Raw genomic sequence first — 22,568 nt, 5'->3', positions numbered from 1 at the left:
CTGGCCGCCAGTACGTCCGTCCGTAGGTCAGATTGTCCGTCGCAATAAAATGTTAGGGATTTATCTTAGTATCTATATAATACACCAATAAAAACCTTCATTTGAGTATATATAAAAATAGGTAGAAGTGCTATTCGCAAGAACCAATATAAGAGTTATTGGCCTGTGTTGTATGTGTATAATGTCACTTTTCAGAGCTATATCTATATATAGCAGTGTTGTTTATTATTGCAAGTTATACAGGTGAACGTTAGAAAAACGAAGAGGGGCGAATTGCGCTTCTCTTCACATTTACAACCGTTTTACAATTATAATAAGATCGAATACAGTTGTTTAATGATTTCAGTCATTCTCGAGATCCTCGACCGTTCACTGTCTTACATACGACTAATTGCCTTTGGTTGTTTTTTGTATATTGATTTTTAAAGGCTTTATATTTGATGTGATACATTAATTAAAAATAATTAAAAACGAAACGTTATGGGTTTATTAAGCATGACACTACACTTTCTTAAGTAAGATTTATTGCTGCTGTTGTATGATGTGACTTATCAGGGCTATGTCGGATATACGATTCAAGATATCAACACAAAATTCATCAGTATATACATATACGTCAATGAGCAGAAATGCCGTGCATAAGATTCGTAACAATTCAGTTTCCTAAATAAAAGTTATTGTCCTTCATTGTTTGTGTACGATACAATCACAAGAATGTGAAAAAAGGAAATACCTTTTATTCAATCTTTTCTTTTAGTTCTGAGGAATATCAAGTCAACGAGTGTGCTTGCAATTATAATGTAAATAGTTAAATTTTTCATTATTTTTCCTTCTTCAAGCTCGTACAAATAAGATATTTCTTTAGTCTGTTTTGTACGGGATCCGGATAGGGCCAAGTTGAGTGTCTCCGAAGGTCGACACACGACATTCTCGCGACATTCTCTCGACGCTCAATACGACACGCGACAATCATGCGACAATCAATATTTCAGTGTCGCATATCGCGCTGGGTTTTAGAGAAAAAAATCGCAGAAAACTTGACTGTCGACTGATTTGTCGCGCGTCGTATTGAGCGTCAAGAGAATGTCGCGAGCATGTCGCGAGAATGTCGTGTGTCGACCTTCGAGCGCGACACTCGACATTCCCGCGACATTCTCTCGACGCACGACAAATCAGTCGACAGTCAATATGATATATCGCGAAAATGTCGCCTGTCGAACTAAAAATCTCACGACATTCTCTCGACGCACGACATTCTCTCGACGCTCAAAACGATATATCGAGCCAATATCGCACAATTGTCGCTTGTCGACCTAAAAACCTCTAGGTCGACAAATCAGTCGACAGTCAATATTTGAGTGTCGCATATCGCGCTGGGTTTAAGAAAAAAAAAATCGCAGAAAATCTTGACTGTCGACTGATTTGTCGCGCGTCGCATTGAGCGTCGAGAGATTGTCGCGAAAATGTCGCGAGAATGTCGTGTGTCGACCTTCGAGCGCGACACTCGACATTCTCGCGACATTCTCTTGATGCACGACAAATCAGTCGACAGTCAATATGATATATCGCGAGAATGTCGCCTGTCGACCTAAAATCACTAGGTCGACACACGACATTCTCTCGACGCTCAAAACGACTGATTTGTCGCGCGTCGAGAGAGCGTCGAGAGAATGTTGTGTGTCGACCGGTGTGGGAGTAATTTTTTCATCTGCAAGCAAGGTGTTATAGTAACTTCAGATTAAGTAAAAATAGCAGCATCTAGTAGCAGCAATAACAGCAGCAGCAGCAGCAACAGTAGCAGTAGCCGCAGTAGCAGCAGTAGCAGCAGCAGTAGCAGCAGCAGTAGCAGCAGCAGCAGCAGCAGTAGCAGCGTAGAAGCAGCAGTAGCAACAGCTGCAGCAGTAGTAGCAGCAGTAGCAGCAGTAGCAGTACTAACAGTAATAGTAATTGTTGTTTTAGTGGTACTAGCTGCAGTAGAAGCAGAAGCAGCAGCATCAGTAGCAGCAGCAGTAGCAGTAACAGTAGTAGCAGCAACAGCAGTAGCAGCAGTAGCAGCAGAAGTAGCAGTAGCAGCAGTAGAAGGAGTAACAGCACTAGCAGCAGTAGGAGTAGCAGCAGTAGCAGTAGTAGCAGAAGTAGCTGCAGTAGTAGTAGTAGTAGTAGTATCAGTAGTTTAGAAGCAGTAGTAGTAGTATTAGTAGTAGTAGTAGGAATAGTTGTTGTAGTAGTAGTAGTAGTAGTAATAGTTGCAGAAGTAGTAATAGTAGTAGTAGTAGTAGTAGTAGTAGTAGTAGTAGTAGTAGTAGTAGTAGTAGTAGTAGTAGTAGTAGTAGTAGTAGTGGTAGAAGCGGTAGTGGTAGTGAGACTGGTAGTAGTGGTAGTGGTAGTGAGACTGACGGTAGTGGAAGTAGTAGATGTAGTAGTAACAGAATCATGAGTAGTAATAGTAACAGTAGCAGTGTAGTTGCAGTACCAACACCACCAGCAGTAGCAGTAGTACTAGTTGTTGTAGTAGTAGTATAAGCTGCAGTAGAAGCAGTAGCAGCAGCAGCAGCAGTAGCAGTAGCAGCAGTAGCGGCAATAGCAGCAGCAGCAGCAGCAGCAGTAGCAGTATTATTTTAATTATTATTATTATTAGTAGTAGTAGTAGTAGTAGTAGTAGTAGTAGTAGTAGTAGTAGTAGTAGTTGTAGTAGTAGAAGAAGCAGCAGCAGCAGCAGCAGTAGTAGCAGCAGCAGCAGTAGCAGCAGTAACAGCAGAAGTAGTAGCAGTAGCAGCAGTAGCAGCAGTAACAGGAGTAACAGCAGTAGCAGCAGTAGCAGGAGTAGCAGAAGTAGCAGTAGTAGCAGAAGTAGCAGCAGTAGTAGTAGTAGTAGTAGTAGCAGTAGTAGTAGTAGCAGTACTAGTAGTACTAGTAGTAGTAGTAGTAGTAGTAGTAGTAGTAGTAGTAGTAGTAGTAGTAGTAGTAGTAGTAGTAGTAGTAGTAGTAGTAGTAGCAGTATTAGTAGAAGTAGTATTAGTAGTAGTAGTAGTAGTAGAAGTAGTATTAGTAGTAAATTTAGTAGAAGTAGAAGTAGTGATAGTAGTAGTAGTAGCGGTAGTATTAGTGATACTGGTAGTAGTGGTAGTGGGACTGGTGGTAGTGGTAGTAATAGTTGTAGTAGTAGAAGAATCAAGAGTAGTAATAGTAGGAGTAGCAGTGTAGTAGCAGTTGCATCACCACCAACAGTAGCAGTAGTAGTAAATATTGTAGTAGTAGTAGTAGCTGCAGTAGAAGCAGTAGCAGCAGCAGCAGTAGCAGTATCAGTAGTAGCAGCAGCAGTAGCAGTATTAGAAGTTGTTGTAGTAGTAGTAGTAGTAGCTGCAGTAGAAGCAGAAGCAGCAGCATCAGAAGCAGCAGCATCAGTACCAGCAGCAGCAGTAAAAGTAGTAGTAGTTGTTGTAGTAGTAGCAGTAGCTGCAGTAGAAGCAGTAGCAGCATTAGCAGCAGCATCAGTATCAGCAGCAGGAGTAGCAGCAGCAGCAGCCGTAGCAGCAGCAGCAGTAGCAGCAGAAGCAGGAGTAGCACTAGTAACAGTATTAGTTGTTGTTGAAGTAGAAGTAGTAGTAGCTGCAGTAGAAGCAGTAACAGCAGCATCAGTAGCAACAGTAGCAGCAGTAGCAGTATCAGCAGTAGCGGCAGTAGCAGCAGCAGTAGCATTATTAGTAGTTTTGTTAGTAGTAGTAGTAGTAGATGCAGTAGAAGCAGAAGCAGCAGTAGAAGCGGCATCAGTATCAGCAGCAGGAGAAGCAGCAGGAGTAGCAGCAGCAGCAGCATAAGCAGCAGCAGCAGTAACAGTAGCAGAAGTAGTAGTTGTTGTAGTAGTAGTAGTAGCTGCAGTAGAAGCAGTAGCAGCAGCAGGAGTAGCAGCAGTAGCAGCAGCAGCAGTAGCAGCAGTAGCAGCGGTAGCAGCAGTAGCAGCAGTAGCAACAGTAGCAGGAGTAGAAGTAATAACAGTATTAGTAGTTGTTGAAGTAGTAGTAGTAGTAGCTGCAGTAGAAGCAGTAACAGCAGCATCAGTAGCAACAGTAGCAACAGTAGCAGCAGTAGCAGCAGCAGTAGCAGCTGCAGCAGTAGCAGCAATAGTAGCAGTAGCAGCTGTAACAGGAGTAACATAAGTAGCAGCAGTAGCAGGAGTAGCAGTAGTAGAAGTAGTAGCAGAACATATGGACGATGGTCCACCGTCGCCCAACTAAAAATAGCATGTAAAACCAAGTATGCGCATGCTCAGTGGCGGGCGCAGTAAATGGTTAAAGTGAAAGTAGATGTCGCCGCCATTTTGAGTGGTTGGTAAACTGTGGTTTGTGTCCAAATAATTAGACGGTATCTTTTGTATATTGACCCCATACTTATGTTGTCATTGCATATATTTTTATTAATGGGTTTCGCACTACATCATGTTCGCCTTGGGTTCTGTTAACCCTTCGATTCAGTGAAAGTAATAAACGGAGAAAAAAAACATTTTTTTAAATTGTATTATTCATAACAGTAACACAATTGTATTGGTTTTGTGTTGTACATATTTGATATCTGATACGCAAACATATTCTTGAAGTGAAATATTTTGCCAACAATAGTTCTTCCCCATAGTAAATACTGGAAACCATACATTATCCTACCGCACCCCAAATTCGACGATGTTCTATTTATATTGATTAAATGGATGATTATTGTCTTTGAATCATTTCAAAGTAATACAGCCGAGTTTAAAATTATTATTTTCTGCTATTAAACATTTCATTATTTCTTTCATTATTTGCTAAATATTGCTTCATGTAACCGTTACATCGTCGAATTTCGGTCCATTACATTCGATTCTTTACACCCTTCGAATTTGGGTCACACTGGGATATTGCATACATGCATCTAGTCCAAATTTTTGACGCTCTTAAATATTAAGCTACTTTTTATATGGGTAAAGTATCTCGCGCGTCTTATAAATAAGACTAACATGCATCATGCAGAGATCTCCCTCTGGTTTAGTTCAAACCTGTATATTTTAGTTTGATTGCATAGGACTTATTTGAAAAAGCTGTAAATTTTGTTTCCGGTGCCTAGAACCAGTACTTAGTGTCTATAGGGAAGATCTAAAGAACGCTTTCACAGTGGGGATCGAACCCGTGACCTCCTGGTTGCTAGGCGGACACCATATCCTTTACGCCACAGCTACCTCAGGGTTTGGGGTAACGGTACAGTTTGTCAAGGTATTCCGAATCATTAGGCATTCTGAATCCACATTTTCATTTAAAAAGTCTTAACGTTTGGTATGCGATTTGAAAGGTTATTGTTGTTTCTAAAAATTTAATCCCCCAGCCTGTAAAGAATGAAGAATCATTGTTTTTGATGAAAATGTTGATTCAGAATGCCTAATGATACCTGTACCCTGAGGCGGGGGAAATAGGGCATCATTAAAAAAAAAATTTGGACTTTAAACCAAACATGAGAAACAATATAATATGTTTTTTTAATCACCGCCAAATTAAATACATAACAATTCTATTTAGTTTTAAACATTTTAAACTTGACAATTCTGGGTCTAGGGCAATTAATTTGCTTGAGTGTCGGGTGAATTTTTATCTGGGGAAAAATTAATACTTTTTTGTTGAGGGAATGGGGCCTTATTTTGGCCAAGTCTTGAATCGTTATAAGACGGTATATAATATTATATTTACCTGTCAATAATATCTGCAAGGGGGGTTAGACAGTATAGATTGATATATACATGTACATGGTCACTCTTAATGTCACTCAAATAGATAAAGTAATCAGTATTGCTATTTAATGGTATGTTTTTTTTCATGAGAATAAACTTAAGGTTAATAGTGATTACTTTGTAAAATAAAACAAAGCATGTGCAAATATTGCAATAAAATATTCATTTTTAACACCATTAAAAAAAAGTTAACAATATCTATACACATTCCTTGGTATTTTACCCTAGCATAACAGCTTCAATCACATAATCATTATTTCAATCAATTAACTGGGTCCGTTATCTCATCATCTCTTAATGAATCATATATATTGATAGCCACCTGCTTCGTACACATTTCAAACTAATATTTCAGACACCAAACGCAAAGCCTATCCCAAGGCGATGCCCCATTTGCGTGGTAAAAGGCAACACGACTGTGTACCTCCGGGTAACAGACCACGTTCGCTGGGTGCAAGCGCTGACGGCAGACCCCATGAAGCCGTTGATGTCAGAGGCACGTGCTAAGACCGGTCGGAAAGTGAAGAAGACAAAGCCGAGGAATTACTACTCTTGCTGGCTGTGCGACCGGTCGGTGATTGACCGGCTGCGTCATCTAGAACAGGAGCACAAAATGGAGGCTGGGACATTCAATTTTGTTTACACAAGAGGGCCGTTTCCGGAAAGTAAGTGTTAAATTGTGTTCGTGTGGTTTTTGTATTTAATTTCTCATATTTCTATCAATGTCTAATACAAAACCATACCAAACGATTTGTAACTTTTACATTTAAACGTCATTTACAGGACGCGAAAACTTCAGGAAAGGTGACCAGCAGACTCGCCACTCATGATGACTCGGCATAGGAGGATGAGAAGGTGGAGGATGAGGAGGAGGAGGAAGAGGACTTTTCATTCCTAATGCCGAAATACTGCCTGAGCCTGGAACCCAATGCAAGGGTGATGCATGGTCGGAGAAGCTGCAAGTAACAATATGGATTGCTTATATAGTGTAAAGTTTTGAGTCCGTTTTCGGGGTAGAACCAGTACTTGGTGCATTAAGCCCTGTTTTCCCAGATTTTTTTTTAATTATATACATTTCAATTGATAGTCATTATTATTGTTACATGTATATATATTAAAAACCGTGAGGAAATATATAGTACATTAAAATTTAAGATAAATATTATTTATTTATAATACTTTGGAATTACTGGTTGTTAGTTAAATTATATGCGATTTCACCATCTAGCATAGAATATCATCCAATAATACTTGTTGCAGTTTCAATCGTTGACTCATATGTAGACTACATGTTCCTGCGGAGCAGGCCAGGTGGGTTGGCAAACGAGTCGAAAACACAAGAGGTCAACATGAAGATTAACCGGTTCCTGGCCCTGTCTGGCTACTTGGAAGGAGTGGTGTTGAGTGACATGCTGTTGTGGATGGGCCATATGGAGGTCCACGACAGTTCCTCAACACCACTCACCAGCTGAAGACGGTGCGGAATGCACTAACGGCAATCAAGAACTTCCTGAAGTGGTGCGAGGGAATGGTCTAGCGGACGCCCGCACATTGAACAATGTAAGCGTAAACTTAGGATTTGATTTATGTAAATTATTCATTCTTCTTGGACATCTACTTATTAATGTTTTGGCGTTGGCGTCTTTCTGTCTGTTCTTCCGTCCATCTTTCCGTCCGTCCAGCACTTTTGTGTCGAGAGCCATATCTTGAAAGTGCTTTGGCCGATTTCATTGAAACTTGGTATGAGTATATATATGGATAAGAGGACGATGCACGCCAAATGGCATTGTACACAGTCTGTTAATTACGGGGTTTTGGCCCTTTGTATCTTGAAAAAATGCTTTTTTGAGTGTCAAATATAACACTTTTGTGTCCAGAAGCATATTGGCGGGGGATATCAATTTAACAAATTTGCTTGTTTAGCTTTATTTTTTTTTCGGCCGATCTCCTTCTCACAGGCTTCCTGACCTCAACCTGCCTGGATAAGAGCCGTCGCGAGGTTGTTCGGAGGGTAGAGGAGAGTGCGGCCATCCTGACGGACGCAAACCTGGAGCGCCACTTCACTGAGAGTGAGCATGTAGTGAAAACGATCAAGGTGATCCAGGAGCCCCCAGCTGGCACACCTGAAAGATATTCGGGGAATAATCATTTAACTGATAGCGCTCTATAACGCCTCCTGAACTGGCAAGTATACAAACCTGAGGGTATGTAATATAAATAAGCCTAGTATTGATTCGAAAAGATAACCCTACATTACTTTTCAGACCAGAGTTGTTTTTCAGTAGCAATTGCATAGAATTGAATGAAACTTGAAGTTAATAGGCATTAAAATTGGGTTTATTTAAGTATACAACAAAGCTGTTCGCCTGTTAATTGACCGACTTGTCTTATGTATAATATTTTTACCAGATTGTTACCTTGAAGACAGATAAACTATAATGCAAAAGTTCATTTTGACATTCCAAATGGGGGAAAGGCCTTGAAGCCATTGTAAAATTAAACTGTTATGGCCCCTTAATTGATTGAAAATGTCAAATTTCTGTCTGCATATGTTGGTGTATGAATTTAGTGAAATTCAAATTAGATCAAATTTGTTATCATTTTTCAGTGGTTCTTGCATAAGAGTCATCAGGATGATTTAGTCATTTCAGAGATGTACCCTTTATAGCTCAACTTGAGTTATTGTTGCTGGTCTTTGTCTGTTTTGCGATGTGTGTCTATATGTCAACATTTTTACTTAAACAATATCTCCTACTAAACCTTTGGACAAAGCTTGATGAAACTGGCAGGAATATTCCTGGCATGAAGCTCCTTCAATGTTGCTCCAAGAATTGTTTTCCATGAAATCCTTGTTGCCCTGGCAACCAAAAGAAAAAACTTAAAAAATCTACTCTGAAACTGCAAGGCCTTGGGCTGAGATATTTAGCATGAAACATTGTGTGGTGGACCTTTACCTGTGGGCAAGTCGATTTTTTGTCGAGCCCACTTATGGAGAGCTCGACATATTTGTCACAGTTGGCGGTTTGGTGTATGTGGATCAGTCCGTCAGTATGAAAGTCCGGGTTAGGCTTGTCTGGAGCGTAAGTCTGTTATTGATTGGAGGAATTTCAAATAACTTACAATAAATGTTCACAATCATGACACGGCCGGTCACTGCTCAAGAAAACGTCAATATCTCAAAGGTCAATGTCACACTTTGAGTTCAAATGTCAAAAATGGCCATAAATGACCTTGTCTGGGCCATTATTATGTCATTCATTGTCAGAATTAAATTCAATTTAAAATCATGTGTCACCATAATTTGACGGTGTTGCATGGGAAGGAATAATGTCGAAATCTCGAAGGTCAAGGTCACACTTTTAGTTCAAAAGTAAAAAATGGCCATAAATGAGCTTGTCCGGGCCATAACTGTGTCATTCATTGTAAGATTTTAAAATCATTAAGCACATTTGTTCACCATCACTCGACGGTGTGTCATAAGAATGAATTACGTCAAAATCTCCAAACTCAAGATTACACTTAAGAGTTCAAAGGTTAATTGGTGGGACTTGTACCATGATTGTTCAAACTATGTTCCTGGGGTCAAAATTGCCCCACTGGGGAGGGAAATGTAATTTCCTTATTAGTATATTAAAAAACCTCAAAAACAAAAATTTTCTCATAAATCACAAGGCCTAGAGCAAAGATATTTGGCATGAAAGTTCATCTTGTGGACCTTCACCAAGATTGTTCAAGTATCATTGGATCATATTTGCCCCACCCTCGGATCAAATTTGTTTTCCTTCTATAATATATATATAATGAACACTTAAAAATATTCTTCTCAAAAACTGCAGTGCGAACATACATATTTTGCATAAAACATCATCTGGTGAACTTCTATACAGATTTTTAAAATTATCAGCTGGGGGTACCAATGATAAATTCATTGAATTTACCTGCTAAGATTCATTTGCTTTGTGGAAATGCAATAACTTGCAATGTTTTTAAAGTGATTGAATGGTTCAACATTAACTTAAAATTAAAAAGAAAAAAACTATTTCATACATCATATTATACTTATAAAAAGCCATAATTGTAATGCTTTCATGGAAAAAAATGAATGTTTGCTTAATTTTCAAAAATATTAATAAATCTTTAATGTTGAGGATTCTTCATAAAGGTTTTACGTGTGCACAGAATGTTATGGTAATCTCCAAAGCATTCCCATTACAAAATACCAAAAAATGTCTGGTTGAGCTCCCTACAATTTATTTAACCATAATACAGGTATTATACTTTTTTTAAACGGCTTATTTTAATCAAAAATATAAACATTACAGCAAAATCAAATTGTTATGAATATTTGTAGGTGGAAGCGCTTTGATTTTAGAGTCAATGTTAAGGTTTTAGCCTGACGCAGAATTGCAGTTTTGTGCATAAATCACATTTGCTTATGGCTCATAAATGCAGTCCACTTTGTTGTAGCACTAAACTCACAGTCTGCACAATATCCGAAAAGAGTGCTATGGTGCTGTCATGTTCCTGAACCGGTACTTCCGTGGCTGAGAGAGCTGGCCATTCTGTAGGATCTTGAACAGCAGCCTCCACACACAGCTGGTTTGGCAGGTCGTCATGTATGGATGCTAAACACCTCCTAGCCCCTTCAGCACTCAGATGTAGTCCATCATGGGACAAGTACAGGGACTTCTTAAAATTAAATTTGGATTATTGATAGTTACCGTACTAATTTGTTTTAAACATAACTAAGATATTAAAGCAGCAAATTAAATGAACTGGTTTCCCTCAACGAATGAAAAAATATTTTAGTTTCAATCAATTAGAGTGTACAACTCTGAACTGACCAAAATGATCATCCTGACAAAACTTATACAAGAACTTCTAAAAAAATGATAATACATTTCATTAACTTCCATATTACAGCACAGGCAGATATCTTTAATTATGGGGCTTTACTTCTAGAGCTGAAACCAACAAAACGTGCAAGTGTACCACCACAAAGTAATACATCTATTTTAAAATTCATGATATTTCATGTAAAAGTTATTAAGAAACCAGTAATTGCAACAAAACTGCTCAATGAGTCAATTTTCACCAATTAAGGAGGCATATCTCTTGACCAAAGAAGGATGTCTGAACAGAATTTGGGATTGGTCCACCGCAGTATAATGATGCATATATTTATTTTAAGTTTCATGATGATGAAATTCCATGCAACAGTTGCTGAGAAACTTCCTATTTCACTCTAGATCTTTCCCTATACCTGTTTAGTTGCTGCATAGTCCATGTATCTCACAGAAGGCACATGGTGACTCAGTTCCCACAGCATGCTGTTTGCGCTCCTTATCCACTGGCAGTAGTTCCTCAACTGTGCCCCTGAGAGTGGCCATCGGGGAAACATTCTCACATCAAAATCACGTGGAAGAATCACGCAAAGCACCACGTGTATTTCAGTGCACACACTGAATACAACATCAAGGATCTCAGTCACACAACTAAAAATAACAAGCAAATTCATTGAATTGATATACCCTGCCAATATGCTTCTGGACAAAAAAGTGTTATATTTGACACTAAAGAAGCATTTTTTAAGAAACAAAGGGCCATAACTCTGCTATTAACAGATGGTGTACGATGCCATTTGGCCTGCAGCATCCTCTTATCCATATATATACTCATACCAAGTTTCAATGAAATCCGCCAAAGCACTTCCAAGATATGGCTCTGGACACAAAAGTGCTGGACGGACAGATGGAAAGACAGACGGACAGACAACCCCAAAACAATATCCATCCTCCTATGGCAAGGGATAATAAGGTAATGGTATTAGTTGCTCATTGTATTATCTTCCCATCACAAACAATTATTAAATAGAGATGTGTTCGTCAGAAACACAATGCCCCATATTGCGCCGCTTTGTATTTATTTTTTTACCTTTGACCTTGAAGGATGACCTTGAACCTCCACCACTCAAAATGTGCAGCTTCATGAGATACACGTGCACACCAAATATCAAGTTGCTATCTTCAATATTGAAAAAGTTATGGCCAATGTTAAAGTTTTCAGACGGACAGACGCCATATATTTGACATTTGACCTTGAAGGATGACCTTTCACCAATTAAAAATGTTCAGCTCCATGAGGTACACACGCATGCCAAATATCAAGTTTCTATCTTTAATAATGCAAAAGTTATGGCCAACGTTGAAGTGTTTTTTTCCCGACGGACGGACAGACTGACACACATACTGACTGACGGACAGTTCAACTTCTATGTGCAACCCTACCGGGGGCATAAAAAGTTACAAACAACTACAAAAATATTTGAGAAACTAACTTATTTTATTTCATTAAAATGCCAATCCAAAAAAATCTAATAAGAAAGTGATACTAAGTTGATCAAGCTCATTTTTATTCATGCTGCTAAGCTGTTCAGTGGCGGATCCAGGGTTTCTAGTTAGGGGGTTGGTGTGGACATTCAATAACACAGGCCAATGTAAAAGCATAATGGTGTAGTGGATGTGGTGTCCGCCTAGTGATAGGGAGTTAGGAGGTTCTCATTATCTTCTCCATAAACACCAAGTTCTGGTTCTTCCCAGGAACAGACTCGAGTGTCTCAATAAGCATAGTGCGTTCCCTGCAATAAAGCTAAGGTAAAAAGGTTAAATAAAAACTAAAACTGAAAAATTACTGTTCAACATACCGGTAGAAATTGCTATCCTTGCAGCAAACATCGTTAGAGCCAAGATGCAGGTACAATATGTCGTAACAACCTGACATCAGCTCTTGATGCAGCAGCTTTCTAAAGCCCTTCCGGTCAGACACATACTTTGCACCTGCATAGTAAAATAAGATCTTCCATTTGGAATTGGTTTTCATTTGCAATAATTTTTCTTGAGTTGTCATTTGTTATTGAATATTATGAAAAATAGTCATCATTGCTATGTTCGAGACAAGCAAGCTTATCTTTGTTAATATTTATCTCACTTGTTCTATGTTGCGTCAAATTTCTGGATTTGCAATCTTTTTCCCCATTTTGGTTACAGCAGAAAGGGTATTTTGCTTGATTCCATAATACATGTTTTATCAGTGTAATAATATACATGACGTGTACATGTAAATACCATGAAACTGTTAGGGTAAAATATCTTTTTGGGTATTGAAGCAATATTCAGTGGAGTTTTAAGCATTTCTTTAAAAACAAGAGATGCGTTTGTTGGAAACACAATGCCCCCTATTGCACCGCTTTGAAGCCATGTACATGTATTCAAACTTTGACCTTGAAGGATGACCTTGACCTTTCACCACTCAAAAATGTGCAGCTCCATGAGATACACATGCATGCCAAATATCTAGTTGCTATCTTCAATATTACAAATTTTGACCTTTGACCTTGAAGGATGACCTTGACCTTTCATCACTCAAAATGTGCAGCTCCATGAGATATACATGCATGCCAAATATCAAGTTGCTATCTTCAATATTTAAAAAGTTATGGCCAATGTTAAAATTTTCAGACGGACGGAATATTTGACATTTGACCTTGAAGAATGACCTTGATTTTCACCTTTTACCACTCAAAATATTCAGCTCCAAGAGATACACATGCATAAAAAAAAAATCAAGTTGCTATCTTCAATATTTAAAAAGTTATGGCCAATGTTAAAGTTTTCGGACGGACGGAATATTTGACATTTGACCTTGAAGAATGACCTTGACCTTCACCTTTCATCACTCAAAATGTTCAGCTCCAGGAGATACCCATGCATGCCAAATATCAAGTTGCTATCATCAATAGTGAACAAGTTATGGCCAATGTTAAAGTTTTCGGATGGACGGACAGACGCCATATATTAGACATTTGACCTTCACCTTTCACCACTCAAAATGTTCAGCCTCAGGAGATACACATACATGCCAAATATCAAATTGCTATCGTCAATAGTGAAAAAGTTATGACCAATGTTAGTTTTCGGACGGATGGACATATGCCATATATTAGACCTTTGACCTTGAAGGATGACCTTGACCTTCACCTTTCACCACTCAAAATGTGCAGCTCAATGAGATGCACATGCATGCCAAATATAACGGTGCTATGTTAAATATTGAAAAAGTTATGACCATTAAAGTGTTCGGACGGACGGACAGACTGACAGTTCAACTGCTATATGCCACCCTACCGGGGGCATAAAAACAATTATTTGGTACACAAAGCTTCAAATAAATATTAAAATTAGCAACCTTTTTTCCAAAGGCAGCAACAAACACTGCAGGGCTAGATTGAACTTTACCGGTACGCAGTTGTTTACAACCATCGACAAAGCGGGGGTTTGGGGGCAGTAGCCCCCGATACTAAAGAAATATATAGGATAAAAGGATAATAAGGTGTTGCGTAAGTTGTTATGTGTTAGGTGTTAAGGGTTAGAGTACGCTGTTTGATGTTAAGTGTTGCGTACCGGTAAAGTTCAATCGTCCCCACTGCAGTTTAAGACAGTAGCTAAAATAATTATGCCAACGCAAAAATCATCAAAAGATTATGGCGGCAATTTATATAGACTATTTAAGACAGTAAAAGGGGTAATATAAAGCAGCATGCCACAGAAACATGTTGGGTCTCACACTCAACTATAAACAGTTAAAAATTATTCACCAGATACGGGCAGAAAGTCAATCCTTGCATTTGGAGGACATGCAGACTTCAAACGATGGACATTGGAATCCCCGGCAATAAGAACACGAACATCGCTGCTGCACCAGACATGTTCTTCACCTGAAACAGAATAAACGGCTCTAGGAGAAGTGCCCCCCGGAGAACTGCCCCCCCCCCAAAGATTTTTCACTGGGCGGAGAACTGCCCCCTCACTCTTTTTTTATAGGGCGGAGAACTGCCCCCCTGCTGATTAATAAGGGGCGGAGAACTGCCCCCCTGTCAGAATTGATGACCCGGAGAAGTGCCCCCTAATTAAAGAAATTTCGCGGCTATATATAAAACGAGTATTATAATGACAATAACGCCAGTAACTTTCTTGCTATTATGTCTGGAAATTGAGTGAAATTTCAAAAGTAATATAAAGTTGTACAAGTATTAAAGTTATAAAACGGCAAAAAAATACCTGCCTCGGCATGGACGTCGCCATCTTGATAATCACGTGATTTTCGTCTATGTTAACAAAGAAAAACAAATCACTTTTTGCTAATAAAAAGTTTTCGCGGCTGAATTATTTGATATTTTCCCCGTAATCAAAACAAACAATTAGCATGCAATTTAATCCATCCGTATGCAAGCTGAAAACAATAATTTATTTGTTTGTTTTCGCCAATTACGGATTTGGACGGTTCAATATAATAAACCCGTATGCCGCTTTATTCAAAGCTAACAAGTTCTTAACAATTAAGGTCGGTCCGGTCTACCAATTAAAAGATCGCGGTGCTTATCGTTAACGGTAACAAGTTCTCTGCCTGCCTAATTAGCTGCTAATTAAAGCAACTGTTACCGATTTTGTTTGTTTGGCATGTCGACATGATCTGCTCAAAATGCTAACTGTTGCAGATTGTATGTATGTATGAATGTATGTTTTGAACGTTTATGTAAGCATGTATATATTTTTTAATGTATGTCTGAATGTATGTATGTATGATTGTAACTGTGAATGTATGTATGCATGTAATGTGTGTATTTATGTATGTTATTTTGTATTTCACATGAATTAACTAAACAACATAAATAAATTGATTATTAATTCGACTTCACTTTACTTTTTTCTTCAAGTCAGCTAAATTATTGCCTTTGCTTTGCCTATTAATTTACTTTTTTATACGTTTAGTTACGTTTTTTTTTCCATGGGTCAATACTATCTTTATAATGTAAATTAATTCCGATGTAACTTTTCCTCCATAAGTACTGAGTTGCACGTCTATATATAGTTGCGACACATGGCCAGTATTAACATGCACGCGTTTCCTGTGTGGATCTCGACTATGTTTCGCGCTCTTATTAAAGGGGCCTTTTCACAGATTTTGGCATTTTTTAACTTATTCATTAAACGCTTTATATTGATAAATGTAAACATTGGATCGTAAAAGCTCCAGTAAAAAATCAAGAACAAAATTAAAAAAAGGAAAAGAACATTGCCCGGAGCAGGTTTCGAACCAGTGACCCCTGGAGTCCTGTCAGAGTCCTGAAGTAAAAACGCTTTAGCCTACTGAGCTATTCCGCCGAGTACACATACATGACGTATTTTACACCTTATATAAGCAATCTTCGTAGTTATACAAAATTTAACGACAAAAACAGAACTCTCCAAATTATACTCCAACTCTGCAACGCTTTATAATTTTTAGGTTTTATAATCGTCAAAAGATGCATATAATGGCTATATTAGAGCATGGTAAATGTTCAGTATTACTGTTTCCTCACAAATATCATAACTAAAACGAAAATTTGCGAATCTGAAACAACTTTTTTCAATTTTGTCAATTTACCAAAGCGTGAAAAGATCCCTTTAAAACACGACTTTTACATGGCATTCATGTATAGTGAGTGGTGAAGATGCGTACCAAGGGCCTTAAACAGTATTATCACATGCCTCTAGACAATTTGTGTTATTCAGTTCGATAAATGGCAATATACTTGTACTTAAATTAATTTGTTACCGGATAAAATGTGTACGCCGATAACGTAAAATTACCCGTAAGTATTGTTTTCACTACGTAACTAATAACTAATATGACACCGGGGGGGGGGGGGGGGGGGCAGTTCTCCGCCCCTACAGATTTGATGGGGGGGGGGGGCAGATATCCGCCTACTAAATTCTGACAGGGGGGGGCAGTTCTCCGCCCCTACCGATTTGCTGGGGGGGGCACCTCTCCGCCACCTTTAAAATAAGGGGGCAGTTCTCCGGATTCCAGAATAAACAAAAGGCTTCCCGAATCAAATCAAATCAAAATTTATTTATTGTCGGTATGAGGATAACAAAGGACATCGTTCCACGAACCCTGGGGAAGTTTAAAAACTCAAAATACAACACGACAACAAACAAACGCCCGAATTCAAATACAATCCGAACCTGGATTTTCCAAACAAGTTTAACAACGTCAGTTTTTAAATAGGTAACGTCGCGAAATCAAATTACAAATTCTAAACGAGCACTTTCAAACGATTAAATGTCACGCAACGCGGTTCTCTTAAACTGCAACGTAGTCTCTGGTCAACAACAGCTGTTTTATAGTATGTAAGCTTTGGTCAGTATAAAATACTGACGAGAATAAAATTCTCTGGACTCTCTAAAAACCCTTGTTAAACAAGTTCAAAACAGAAAGGGAGATCACCACCACTTACTATAGCCTATCCTCTCCCCTGATTCAAGATCAGTGTTCTGATTGGCCAAAATGATTTGGGCGACCGTGGACCAACAGGCCTCTGAGAAGTAGCAGCAGTAGTAGTAGTAGTAGCAGTACTAGTAGTAGCAGTAGTAGTAGTAGTAGTAGTAGTAGTATTAGTAGTAGTAGTAGTAGTAGTAGTAGAAGTAGTAGTAGTAGTAGTAGTCGTAGTAGTCGAAGTAGTAGTAGAAGTAGTAGTAGTAGTAGTAGTAGTAGTTTATTATTTTATTTACAAAGATTGTTTCACACATTTTATAATTCCGAAATATTTACAAGTAAGATGTTCATTGCGTCATTTGTTTGTATATGACGTTATTCCGGTATGCAAAAATAACAAAACGTCCACATTTTAATAATCGTGTTATTCATCTTTTGTTATTCAAACGTCTGGTTATAGTTTGCTGTTATATTAAATGCCTTTTTATCGATAAAGTCATTTATAATGTGTTAACACCTGAACTGATTATTGGACCTTTCCACTTAAAACGTTGGCATTATTTCTATACGAATTGTTATATTCTCGTGATAAACGACTATTTATTTCCAAATAAGTTGAGGGATAATATTGAAAATACTATGTTTGTTGGTAAATGGAATGGTGAGTCAATCAATATCTTATATTTGCATGGGGTTTTTGAATTAAATGGTACACACGACCCTCATATCAAAACTATTTTTATGTATGCGAAGCCAAATCGCTAGCTTCAATATCAAGGTAGCAGTTAACATATTTATTCATATTTTTTGTACAGGTATCGTACGTCGTTGTATTCGGACCATAACGGTATTGTTGATAAGTTGTTGTAAAAATACATATGCAACAATTATCTTGATATCATCTTTGCCAGATTTTCTTAATTATACAATCAATCAGCACATCCACAACAACTTTGCAAGAATGAGCATGATTATCTAAAATATAAGTCCTTTGCATGGGAATGGTGTGAATCACAAGCTTAGTGCGGGCCGTGAATAACAAGACCAAATTGTAGTGTGAACTAAATAACCAAGTGTATTGTAAATCACAAGATCTATTCGCAAAGTGAATAACAATAACTATTGAAATGGTTAATAACAAGACCAATTCGAAAAGGGAATTATAAGACCTAATGTTTAGTGTTTTAATTTCCAATTTTATCAGCATTTCTGGGAAGCTGGTTCGCTGACAAGGGCCATATCTCTGCTAATGGTTTTAAAAAGTCGTTGCATTCCTGTTCCCTGTCTTGCGACCGAGTACCGCTGTACTGTACTTGGTGTCCATCAACAGGAAGCGAATGTACATTGCTGATACTTAAGAATGTCATGGGTTCTGGTAAATTATGTCGTGAATGTTTTACAGACGGTTTTTGTCTTGGTGGTAGAACAGGTCGTTGTTGTTCACTATTTGAAGGGAATGCTAATGTTGTGTAATCAGAACCCGGTTCTCCTCTTAATTCGAAATATATACCACTATCACCGCAACTAAAATCCTCTTGTGAGTTATCTTTATCTGTTCTCGAAGGCCTGCCTGCCTCATGATGTCCCGTCGCACGGTAAACCGGAACATGGTTTTGGGTTAGCGGTTCACGAAGTATCCGCCTGTAATCACATTGAGAGAGCGATATAAATGATCGTATAAATGTTACATGAACTTTTGAAATGTGTAAACAATTGATATAAACGATATCAACTATTTATAGACGGTACAGAACTTAACATCCTAACACGTTAAGTATTTATTCATATTTATTTATAAATATTTCTTACAAAACCATGCTTGCTGATCTTCAAATAACAAACAAACAAAAGCATTGCGATTTTATTAAAGTAATTCTTAACAATCAAAACAAGGTATTCACGTAAATATTGTCAATATTTATGTATCGGATTCTTTAGAAGCTTTAAGCAATGGGGCTTTGTTCATTAAAATTAATAATATTAATGATCGCTTTTCACACTAGTTCGTCTGACAATTTGATGTCGATGCAACGCTCTATTCATTATTGCATATATTTTATAGATTTGTTTTTCGGTGATAGTTATTTCTTTAAAACCATTCGGGTTTTTTATATATATTTCCGATACTTACGACTCTACAACACTACCATTATGTGTGTCGTACTCGATTCTCTCGTCCAGGTTTAGCATTCACGTTTTTATTTTACGCCTGCACTAGTAAATCTTATTGAGATCGTGTTAGACGAGCTTTTAGTTTACATTTTTTGTCTAAGGAAAGTATTACGTTTGACTAGCCATCTTATAATGATCACGTTTTAATTAAGTATTTTTATACTTTGTGTTCTCTTATAAAAGAAGTGAATAAGAACAATTATTCTATATCCAATAAATTCATCCAATCGACATTCTTCATATGTACCACGTGACCGTCCAATATATTCCGGTATTGGATCCAAAAAGTCTGTATTTTTTCCATATTGGACAGTTGAGTACAAGTGCACTAAGCAATTGTTTTATAACGATAAAAGCCGTTACCGAGAAAAAGTATCCGAATGTACTATAATCGATTCACACAGGCGATAGTTTGCCTGTATGTCTCTTTTTAATACTTTCCTATTGAAAATATGAGAGGAAATAAAAAACGAATCGAGAATGTGATATTTAATTATTTTTTATTGTTAGAAATTAAAAAAAAATGCAAAAGCAAGTGATATTGTTATTGCTAGAAATTGAAAACAAATATGCAACAGCAAAACAAAATGACAACTTTAATCCAATGTAAGCCTAATAACATCTAAGTTACAATGATATGCATTTCCATTTTCCATTTTCTGTTCTTCCATCCATTTATCGAAATGCATTTTAAACCACAGTATTTGTTGAAAGCGTTTGTACACATGCTCACCATTCTGACCCAAAGGCCAAAACACAATTTACGAATTCGTAATCCTGTCGGAGCGAGTTGTTTTATTCCTATCGAAGTTAACAATTATGCATGACAAACACACAATCCGAAATACGTTTTGCCTTTTGGATTCGTTCAATGCTATCAAAATGGTATAATTTGCTACTAGATTTATTAAACACTACCACCTCCATATTGTTGTCCATAAAATGCAGAGTCTTGCTTATACTAGTATGTTTCGTCAGAGAAATGACGTCACACGAGATACGTCATAAAGTGCGTAATCAATGAATGAAAATAAAAATACGGAAAGCTGGTTTGGTAATGAGGATATAGAATAAAAAGTTTATTAGACGTTTAAACTGTACAATACGTGATATATTTGGACTCGCACACAGTTTGAAGTCATATTGGACTCGCCTAACGGCTCGTCCAATATGACTTCAAACTGTGTGCTCGTCCAAATATATCTCCGTATTGTACAGTGAAACGTCTAATAACCTATAATAATTCCTCTAGAGATTTCCTATACGGAATACTTTTTTATCTTTAATATCCCAGTTATAAGTAAAGATTTTAATTTAAATGTTTGCATCCAGCAATCATTTGAAAACATCTTGTGCAAGCTCACGATAAAATCATTCATCGGACGCTTTTGCTTATTGGGTAGGTAATGCTATATTTTTTGCACATGGTAATGGTTACACGCGATCTTAGTGTAATTGCATTCTAATGTTGTAAATCTATGTGGGTTTTTACATCAGGAAAATATCAAATGAATATAAAAAATAGGACCCGTATGAATATTCAGGAAAGCAGCTGCGAATCTGGAATGACGAAGGCTACCTTTCCCACGTTCTTAAGCTTCCGATCGATTTAGTACTTCATTAATGCATTGGAATATAAGATGTGACATATTCAATGACAGAAAAAAACAAGTGAATGTGCGTGGGAGTTTTCATCCAGCAATGGCATAGACAACATTTTTAAGTTATGTATATTCGTAAAAAGTACATGTTTCATTTTTATTGTTTGCCTTACCGAACACCACAATGCCTCGAACAATGTTACTACCGTCGAAAATCATTAAATATGTTATTTCATTTGTATAACGCAAAAATTAAACATCATTGTTAACAAGCTGATACATCAGCTTACTATATAAATGCAGCATAGCAAGCCAAAACAAATTGTGTATTTATGCTTAAATGTGCTAGAAGAGGTAATAAGGTTAAAAATATCATTGAATAGCAAGACATATTTGTGCTTTATTTGTTTTGCTTGGTAACGATAGTTTACATTTGTTAAAAGTAACTTTGTCATTATAACCTGGTTCACAACATGTTACAGATTAAATTACAACAAAGGAGGTCAAGACAACTGCAGTGTTTATTTACATTATCATGCAGTGATGCGTAAAGCTGTGCGCCAAACATCGTAACTTATATTATATGCATGATAAATGCTTCTCTAAGTTACCTTTTTAAAATTCTAACACAAAGTGCCGACACGGTAATCAGCACCAATAGCCCTGCAGAAGCAGCTATTCCAGATATAATTGCAATCCGTGATGAACCATCTAAAAATCAAGTTCAAAATAAAATATGTTTTTAGGCATACTGACGTATGAAAGGTGTAACTCTTAATACATCTAGTATTTAATATGTGAGAATTTGCTTTTTTACTGCAATTCGCAATGGACCATCTAAAAACAACAATTCAAAATAAAATGAAATGTTTAAATGTATACTACGTATGAAACGCGACACTCGGTATAGATGCTGTGTAGTTTATATAAGCATTTATTGTTACACATACCCGACTGAGTTGCGTTTGTTTCCATGGTTGCTGTTTTATAACTCGGTGTTGTACTCGGTGTTGTACTCGGTGTTGTACTTGTTGTACTGGTTTTACAAGGTGCACTTTGTGATTTTGTACCACACACAACGTTGATGTCTGCTTTTGTGTGCGCTAGAAATTACATGTTTCTTAGGTACAATAATATGGATATTGCAATCGATGCATTATTTTAATAATATAACTAGCAGTGTAACTATTATATTACAAAACAGGCACATAATTGACACAAAACATTAAGCGTACGACATACGGGCATCACAAACACTTGGTTTTAATTGAATTTGGGGTTAATAATTGCAATCGTACTGAGAAACCTCGATAGAGCTAATATACCTAACTAAAATTGCCGTCTGATGTATAATAATGTACATTAAATGGACAACTTTTAGCTTAATTTAAAGTGTTTAAGATTCGGAAAATAACCGATGACCATGGCTCTCTTTGATTTTAATAGTTGACTATATAATAATGCTGACCTGAAACAACGTCAACATATCCAATAAATCACAAACTCGACCGACGCTTAACAACAAGTGGGCAAATGACAATAATACAACTTTCACATACGATTTTCGAACAATTGGAATCCATGATAAGCTCAGTCTATACGAACATGCTTTTTGTACACCATGTGTGATACGTTCGTGAAATGTAATAAAATACTTCTTTGATTAACGGCTGTCGTTGTGTGTTTGTTGGTGGGTTTTTTTCAATTTAGAAAACAAAACACTG

General features: G+C 37.3%; 3 protein-coding genes across 7 annotated transcripts in view; 1 reads left to right on the top strand and 2 right to left on the bottom strand.

Annotated features, from left to right (window-relative positions):
* Positions 1–4,270: 4,270 nt before the first annotated feature.
* On the top strand, positions 4,271–7,804 carry LOC127851563 (uncharacterized). 5 transcript variants are annotated; one of them, XM_052385398.1, is made up of 6 exons: positions 4,271–4,325; positions 5,098–5,228; positions 6,108–6,417; positions 6,536–6,714; positions 7,013–7,312; positions 7,711–7,804. In XM_052385398.1, the coding sequence occupies exons 1-4, from the start codon at positions 4,286–4,288 to the stop codon at positions 6,580–6,582; spliced, it is 528 nt and encodes a 175-aa protein (XP_052241358.1). In that variant the 5' UTR covers positions 4,271–4,285; the 3' UTR covers positions 6,583–6,714; positions 7,013–7,312; positions 7,711–7,804. The 5 variants fall into 5 exon arrangements, with proteins under 5 accessions (XP_052241358.1, XP_052241357.1, XP_052241356.1 ...); XM_052385397.1 differs by having other exon boundaries at positions 5,098–5,243; positions 6,552–6,710; XM_052385396.1 differs by having other exon boundaries at positions 5,098–5,243; positions 6,552–6,714.
* On the bottom strand, positions 5,485–17,174 carry LOC127851560 (uncharacterized). The gene is made up of 8 exons (XM_052385390.1): positions 17,094–17,174; positions 14,406–14,525; positions 12,456–12,588; positions 11,016–11,247; positions 10,232–10,441; positions 8,513–8,609; positions 7,004–7,875; positions 5,485–6,708 (listed from the first exon to the last, which is right to left on the bottom strand). The coding sequence occupies exons 3-7, from the start codon at positions 12,530–12,532 to the stop codon at positions 7,655–7,657; spliced, it is 837 nt and encodes a 278-aa protein (XP_052241350.1). The 5' UTR covers positions 12,533–12,588; positions 14,406–14,525; positions 17,094–17,174; the 3' UTR covers positions 5,485–6,708; positions 7,004–7,654.
* Positions 17,175–18,128: 954 nt separating this feature from the next.
* Positions 18,129–22,568, bottom strand: part of LOC127851561 (uncharacterized) — a 13,532-nt gene continuing 9,092 nt past the window's right edge. The window contains exons 4-6 of the mRNA XM_052385391.1: positions 21,795–21,947; positions 21,456–21,555; positions 18,129–18,712 (exon numbers count right to left, since the gene is read on the bottom strand). Coding sequence (XP_052241351.1) covers positions 18,256–18,712; positions 21,456–21,555; positions 21,795–21,947 — 710 coding nt within the window. The 3' untranslated portion in view covers positions 18,129–18,255. The remainder of the gene's footprint in view (positions 18,713–21,455; positions 21,556–21,794; positions 21,948–22,568) is intronic.

The sequence above is a fragment of the Dreissena polymorpha genome, chromosome 11 (assembly GCF_020536995.1).
Source record: "Dreissena polymorpha isolate Duluth1 chromosome 11, UMN_Dpol_1.0, whole genome shotgun sequence".
In the NCBI taxonomy this organism is placed as follows: Eukaryota; Metazoa; Mollusca; class Bivalvia; order Myida; family Dreissenidae; genus Dreissena; species Dreissena polymorpha.
The sequence above is the reverse complement of the archived record's forward strand: the minus strand, read 5'-3'. Positions and strand labels throughout refer to the sequence as shown.